The sequence below is a fragment of the Acyrthosiphon pisum genome, chromosome A3 (genome assembly GCF_005508785.2).
Source record: "Acyrthosiphon pisum isolate AL4f chromosome A3, pea_aphid_22Mar2018_4r6ur, whole genome shotgun sequence".
Lineage (NCBI taxonomy): Eukaryota > Metazoa > Arthropoda > Insecta > Hemiptera > Aphididae > Acyrthosiphon > Acyrthosiphon pisum.
The window spans coordinates 22,178,412-22,186,563 of NC_042496.1; the positions used below are offsets into that span (position 1 = coordinate 22,178,412).

Below are 8,152 nucleotides of genomic sequence, written 5' to 3' on the forward strand. Positions count from 1 at the left end.
TAGAAAAAAAAAACATATGTTTGTAATATAGACTAAAACTGTAACAATCATTAAAAAAAAAAAAAGTTACATAAAATATTAATTGGATCAAAAATTATTAAAGATGTTAGTACCTGGTAGGACACTCTATACAATACTAGTATTTAATTATTGCATTTTGCATACTTTAGGCTCATGATGAGATTAATACTATGGCTCTTAATACAGAAATACAATCATCTTCAAATAAGTCGACATTATTATATGATTCAACTGAAGAACCACCTGAAATCATTGATTATAAATGTTTGTATAGAGATTTATTAAAAGACCATGATAAATTAAAAACTAATCTAAGTTTGCAACAAAATTTATTAAAAGACCATGATAAATTAAAAACTGATCTAAGTTTGCAACAAAATGAATTGATTTCTATTAAAAATTCAAATGAATCTTTAATCAAGATTAACGAATCACTCCGGTCTCAACTAAAACAACTACAGAAAAATATCATTAATTTAAATATACTAATAAAAAAAAGTCAAAAATCTTCAAGTAAACAAATCAAACAATTATCTGTAAATAAAGCCAGGAATATTGAAATTCAAGCCAGAAAATACCTTTCATCTGTTTTTTCACAAAACCAACTTGATCTTATGATGAAAAAAAAAAAAAAAGTACATTGGTCAAGAGATGAAATCTCTAAAGCATTCACTCTTAGATATTTCAGCAAGCGTGCGTATATTTATGTCAAAAATGAATTGAACTATATATTTTTCTCAATAATAGTTTCATATTAACTAAGTATGTTTTTTTTTGTTTTGCAGGAATATCGTCTCTGCAACTATGGGCTAAGAGTATAGATTTGAGGAATGGAGTTCTTGGAGACGTTCTCAAAATTATGAAGTTGAATGGAGAAGGTATGCAAGATTATGAGAAGCTCACGGTTTTAATGTTTGATGAAGTTAAAGTGGCAAGTACTCTAGAGTATGATGTTGTACGTGATGAAGTTATCGGTCCTCAAAGTCAAATGCATGTAATAATGGCTAGAGGTATCGCATCAAATTGGAAACAACAAGTATATGTTGATTTTGATAAGAAAATGACTAAAGATATTATATTTGATGTAATACAAAAACTAGATGAAATTGGTTTTAAAACAATTTGTTGTGTAAGTGACTGCGGAGGTGGTAATATTGGCTTGTGGAAAGCATTAGACATTAACTATGAAAACCCCGTTTTTTCTATCCCAAATGGTAGGAAAATAGTTTATGTCCCAGATGTACTTCATATTTTAAAACTTTTGAGAAATTGGCTGCTTGATACAGGATTCGTAATAGGAGACCAAATAATTAACAAAAAACCACTCGAGGCATTGATTGGTAAAACATCTACAGAACTTAGTGTATGCCACAAACTGAACAGTGAACATTTAACTTGTGCTGGACCGCAAAGACAAAAAGTTCGTTTAGCGTCACAACTATTGTCACATACTACTGCGACAGCATTGCTGCACTATAGACCAATTGAAGACAATAAATTACTTGAAGACACCGCCAATTTCATTGAATTAATTAATAACTGGTTTGATTTGATGAATGTTTGTCATCCAAATGACAAACGTACACCATTCACTACACCTTATGGTTTAGCTTTGGAAGAACAAGATCTTCCTCTTTACAAGGTGTATGAGACAATTTTGTTGATGAGGTGCACCGGGAAATGTGGACTTCAGATTTTTCAAAAAGCCATTCTCATGCAAATTAATGGGACTAAAGTGCTTCTCAAAATACTTCAACAAAACGGGTTGAAATATATGTTAACATGCAAAATAAACCAAGATGCACTCGAAAATTTATTTTCTTAACTACGTGGAAGAGATGGATTGGATGACCACCCTACACCTTTATAGACTAAGAATGTTGATTTTAGGAAAAAATCCTGGTATTACTTCCCAACAAACAAATACAACACACGTCAATAACGAAGAATTTATGGTGGCTACTGCTCTTAAAAAAATTAACTTAAAAATAAACAATGTTGAAAATTTAGGTGAAAGTGGAAGTACTACAGAAAGTGATGACGATTCTCTACAAGAAATTGATGATAAATTTGAAATGGAAGAAGATGCTACAGAATACTTGGCAGGTTGGGTTGCCAAAAAATATAAACTACAGTTTCCAGAACTTGGTTCGACTACAACAAAATGTAATTTAGAACGCCCACTAGAACATGACTATCAAATACCAACATGGATAGATCATTTATCTTATGGTGGTTTAATTGCACCTAGTCAAGATTTTAAAAAGCAAGTTATTAGAATTGAAAGGCTGTTTAAAAAAATAACAAAAAATCAAATTCCTAAAAGGCCTGGAGCTGTAAAATATCTGACCAATAAAATTATCCGTCAAATGGAAATTGAGGAAAAATACAAACCTGTAATTCAAACATACATCGAACAAAGAGTTTTTATTAGGATGAGATACTTAAACCAACATTCAAACTTATTAATTAAAAAACGAAAAGCAAGAGCACAATTACAGAAAATGAAAAAACTTAAAAGGCTGATGACATAGGGCATAATATTGGTTTTTAAATTTTAATATTTTATTTTTATCAGAACTTTATACTTATTATTATGTAACACTAATTTTAAATTAACTATTCTGTGACAATTTTTTTTTTATTATTAAGTCATTAGCAAATATGTATTATGATAAGCATTTTTCAATTATTATTTTTATTATTATTAAGTATAACAAATTTAAATGTACTTTACTTTGACTGAATTTTTTATAATTTATGGCTTAAAAATTATGTCGAACATCCTATCTTAAAATAATTTGTATTATTAGTAGCATTTCATAATATTATAGTCTGTAAAATACTATTTTTAAGATAATGTTTTTATTATTATAGGTATTCCTTTAAAGTCACACAGGGTACTTTTTAAACACTATTTGACTTAGTAAATATGGCTGATGTAATTTATTCTTTATAATAATATATTACAAATATAATAACAAAATATCATTAAATATTATTAGGTAGGTATTGTAAAAAAAAAGGCCATTATCAGGTATAAAAATAGAAAATGCGTATAATATTATATTATATAGGTGTTTTAAAATATATTCTAAATGGTACACTCGAAAAAAAACTTTCCAGAGAGAAATAGTGTAAATTGTACGACGAAATACGTATAGAATATGGAGCCTCGGGCAGGCCACCGCCGATTTTGTACGGCAATGACGTCACTTGGTCGGGAATGATGCAGGGGGTTTGAGTTTGTTTACATGACTATGAAGCAACCTGTAGTATCTATAAACCTTGATTATATACGCGTTATACATCAACAACAAACCGTGGTACTATCATAGATATATAATAGTATACTTTAGAAGTTTCACGTACCCAAGAATAATATTATACATTCACAACAAAATAACTAAAATAGTTATTCTAGGTTTTTTAATATGCAATTTCATCCGAATTTGAACTTAAAATGATTATAAAGATAAACTGTGCTTATGTACTTTTTAGATTTTTTGGTAAAATAATTAACAAATTACGTGGAATCTTGTTTTAAATTTTGAATCCTAAGATATAAAAGTTGAACATTTTATAAATTTTTAACTTTTTAACTACGAAATAATTATTCAATTTTAAATTTGATAAATTTTGTCAAAATTCCATCTTTAAATGCTTATAAAAAAAATTGTGCCCATGTATTTTTAACATTTTTCAACTGCTATTGTTACAATATATCAGGAGCCTTGTATTAATTTTGTACACTTTTTGGCTCAACAGATAAAACTTTATTGATATTTATAGAAAAAAAAAAAAGGTGGGTAAGTCGCTCTGCTGTACAGTAGGTTACAAGTGGGTCACTGTATAATGGATAGTATTAAATTTGAATTCAATGATATAATATCACTGTATAAGAAAAACGATTCTGAGCGGAGACGGTTTGTCCGTCTAGTTATTAGACATGCATATTATAGGTATACTTATCTATAATAATAAAAAAAAAATTGACCTATAATAGATATCAACAATAAATTCCAAATTAATCATATCATAATATCCATTAGGTAATGCGTTATACATCAACAACAAACTGTGGTACTATCATAGATATATAATAGTATACTTTAGAAGTTTCAAGTACCCACAAATAATATTATACAATCACAACAAAATAACTAAAATAGTTACCTATTCCAGGTTTTTTAATATGTAATTTCGTCCAAATTTGAACTAAATTACTATAAAAATAAACTGTGCTATATGTATTTCTTAGAATTTTTGGTAACAGAATTAAATATTTACTTGGAATCTTGTTTTAAATTTTCAATCCTTAGATATGAAAGTTGAATATTTTATAAATTTTTAACTACAAAATAATTATTCAATTTTAAATTTGATAAATTTTGTCAAAATTTCAACTTCAAATGCTTATAAAAAATAATTGTGCCTATTTTTAATATTTTTCAACTGCTATAGTAACAATGTATCAGGATCCTTGTAATAATTTTTTACACTTTTTGGCCTATAAGATAAAACTTTATTGATATTTATAGAAAAAAAACTAAAGAAATTGAAAACTTACAATGTCCGTAAACAGCTCAAAAAGAGTCAAATTATTTTCAAAATTTTATCGTATATAGAAAATATTTCCTATCAGAAAAGATACTCTTGAAGAAAATCGATGCACTTTTACTGTCCTAAAAGGTAATGACAGAAACAAAAAAAAAAAATTTTAAAAAAACATACATCATTGTAAAATCAAAACATTCATCGTTTCACTCAGAATCTAAAATAATTTAAATATAAAACAACCAATCCATGGCATATCTATTTTATACATTTTTAGATTCTGAGTGAAACAATGAATGTATTGATTTTACAATGATGTTTTTTTTTTTTTGTTTTAAATAATATTAAAAATACATAGGCACAATTTTTTAAGTATTTGAAATTCAAATTTTGACAAAAATTATTAAATTTAAAATTGAATAGTTATTTTGTAGTTAAAAATTTATAAAATGTCTAAAAATATAAAACTTTTATATCTAAGGAATGAAAATCTAAAACAAGATTTCTCTATTTTTCAAAAAACAATATAAATATGCATCTATTTGTATATCAGTATATTTGTTATACTTTATAAATTATTTGATAGATCTATAGTATACATTTTTTTTTCATATTTATGTCTGTAGGATGTTTGTAAAATCATGTATGCTAACACAGTTTAAATATTAGATGGTCTATCATTGGCTACTGCTCCCCCATAACACCGTGGTACATTCATTGACGCTCCTAGCATGGTCCAAGTATTTGTGATGGGATTGTAAAACTATACAGGATCCAAAATAGATAATCCGTCACGTCCACTGACTGCATACAATAATCTTTCAAATTCAACGACACCTATATTAACATATTAATTTAAATGTAGTACATTTCAAATTCATTGTTTCATAAAATAATATTGAATTGTTACACGACTAGTTACCTAGATTTTTTCGAGGCAAATGCATGTCTGCCATTGTATTCCAAACTCCTGTACTTGGTCTGTATGCTTCTACACTTTTTAGAGTTCCTGATTCCGATGTTAATGGTAAAAGAACATGTTCCAACAATTGGGGTAAAATACATTTTCTAGAATCTGAGTCATGCTTTACCCAACAAACCATACATTCAAATACCTACAAAAATAAATAAACTTACAAATAGGGCATTGATGTAAATCACTAGTGAATGTTCTTTTGGAGCATCGTGTACGTAGCTAAGTCAGTTCTTAATTTTAAATTTATCGATAGGTATATGTCAGGCTGTTAACTGTAATAACAACTTTAGTTGAGTTTATTTTCACTGATTCAGAATTTACATGTTTACTTTTTGCAATGAACTTAAAAAAAAAATACAGGTTTGAATATTAACATAAATATTGATTTGAGTTTACCTGGCTATTACAAACTTTTTAAAGACCTAACCTACCTAACCTAACCTAACCAGTTAAAAAGTGTTTTTTTAAGTATTTAGTTCATTGAAATATAATTCTTTGTGTCTCATATATATATTTTTTAGTGAGACAACACACACATCTGGGTTCTAAATAAAAAAAAATATATTATATATGAAAGTAGTTAAGTTTAATATTTCAATCCTTAATACTAAATTAAGACAATAATCAATTTTGGTTTGCTTACTTTTTCTTCGCATAGCACCGTAAGCTCATCACTGGGGATCAGCCTAACTAACTGTTCAGATGATAGCGATAGAAATTCATCAGCTTCAACCACATGTCTAAGAATCAAAATATAACGATAATATATTATATACTTTCCATAAAGTACCATTATCATAAAGAATATTTCATACGTAAAGTTTTGTTGAATGTTGACATGTTGCATTTTAAATTGTACCTATATTTATGAAGTCCAGGGCTTGGATGTCTTAGCACTATAACAATATTCAAATATACTCTTAAAAAAATTAAAATTACATAGGTAAAGTAATGCAATTAACACATTGACTGACAATCATGAAAAAGTGTTGCTGCTGCAGTATCTTTGTTCGGTGATGTCAGGGGACAATTTTCAATTCATGTGTATTTAATAGTACTGCTGTAATAGTAGCAGTACTCGAAAACCGACCAAAAGTGGACACTACTACTACAGCGGTGGTTTTTTCAATGGTATCATAATATGAGGGACCAAGTCATGGTTAACCTACCAGCAACTTGCAGGTGAAATCGTCAGCGAGTGTATTATGACTGTCGGCCGATAACGTTTGCACGAACGACAAGTGAAAATCGCTCACTCGTATCGCCCGAACGGTTAGTCGTTACAACGTTACGCACACTCGTATGGCCGTACAGGATGAATATCGTGTCGCGACAGTCTGAAGGGAACGTACTTGCACGGCGGCAAACGAGACACGTACAAACGAGTACGTGGCGTTAAAATAACGTAAGCGGTTAGCGGACACGACGGCGTCGGCAAGTTGTGTATTTGCACGACGGCGAATGACGGGACGGAAAACGCGTACGCGGCGTAATGATAACGTGAGCGGACACGAACGCGCACTCGTGGCGCTCAGATCGAAACGATATTTGACGACGGAGAAGATGGACGCGCACTCGTGACGCTCAGATTGAGACGATATTCGACGACGGCGAAGACGGTCGCGCGGCGGTGAAATATGTCGACGCGATTGTCGGCACGTAGTATCATTTAATATCTATGGTATACGCGCGGTGGCGAGGGACGAATGGAAAACGCGTGCCTGGCAAAATGATAACGTGGGTAAACACACCGTGTGAATGTCCGCACGCACTGCCGCGGTAGACGGTACGGTAAGCAATATTTTATTTGTGCGGTAATCTCTCACTCACGGAGCTTGCGGACTACCAAGGCCTTTAGGCCTTCAGCCAAAGCTAAAGCTGCTGCCACTGCAGCTTCAGCCTTTGTGGCTGCTCCTTCCGCCGTAGTCTTGTGGCAGGAAACAGCCACATGGCCATTCCAGCCACAATTCTCGCTCCCTATGAAATCAAAAAAAAAAATTAATATATTATGTAAAATAACAGTGAAATGGATTATTGTCTACGTAAAATGTTGTACGTTAGTAACTCATTTAAGATTCTTAAATAAAATGACACTTTGGCTATTCCAAGAACAAAATATAGACAGACTATAATAATACTATGTTATAACATAAAGAAAGAGAAGAAAATATAAATTTGCTTATATTAATATTATAGTTATGTGAGAATTGCATATTACAAATTGTAATTATTTAATTTATATTAACTATTTAATGAATTTATATTTCAAATTGTGTACTCATGGGCCACGAACATGAAATTCAATTAAATAATAAATGTACTTACGCTGACGTCTGTAGGCGGGTGCGGGTCCCTCTGCAGGGACTTCTGGGGGGTCCGCTCCGCCTCGGCCACCGCCGCCACCACCACCACCCCCTCCTTCCGCCCCAAAATATACGTACATTGACATCTAGAATATGAGTACATTCAATTGTTATAGGTATAAAGTATAAACTATAAAGTTCAAATGAGGTTTTAAGATCATATGGCATGTTGTATAAAAATATAATTCGGCAATAAATGGCCACATTCAGGGACGGATTGGGCCATAGGGAAATC

The 8,152-nt window shown here is 30.6% G+C and overlaps 2 protein-coding genes across 4 annotated transcripts in view; one reads left to right on the top strand and one right to left on the bottom strand.

Annotated features, from left to right (window-relative positions):
* Positions 1-8,152, top strand: part of LOC100161716 (tachykinin-like peptides receptor 99D) — a 272,402-nt gene that overhangs the window by 18,527 nt on the left and 245,723 nt on the right. The window lies entirely within an intron of this gene.
* Positions 5,118-7,163, bottom strand: LOC100570645 (kelch-like protein 2). 2 transcript variants are annotated; one of them, XM_003241263.4, is made up of 5 exons: positions 6,724-7,163; positions 6,370-6,450; positions 6,198-6,294; positions 5,501-5,693; positions 5,118-5,415 (listed from the first exon to the last, which is right to left on the bottom strand). In XM_003241263.4, the coding sequence occupies exons 2-5, from the start codon at positions 6,399-6,401 to the stop codon at positions 5,342-5,344; spliced, it is 396 nt and encodes a 131-aa protein (XP_003241311.1). In that variant the 5' UTR covers positions 6,402-6,450; positions 6,724-7,163; the 3' UTR covers positions 5,118-5,341. The 2 variants fall into 2 exon arrangements, with proteins under 2 accessions (XP_003241311.1, XP_016656089.1); XM_016800600.2 differs by lacking the exon at positions 6,724-7,163 and adding an exon at positions 6,529-6,709.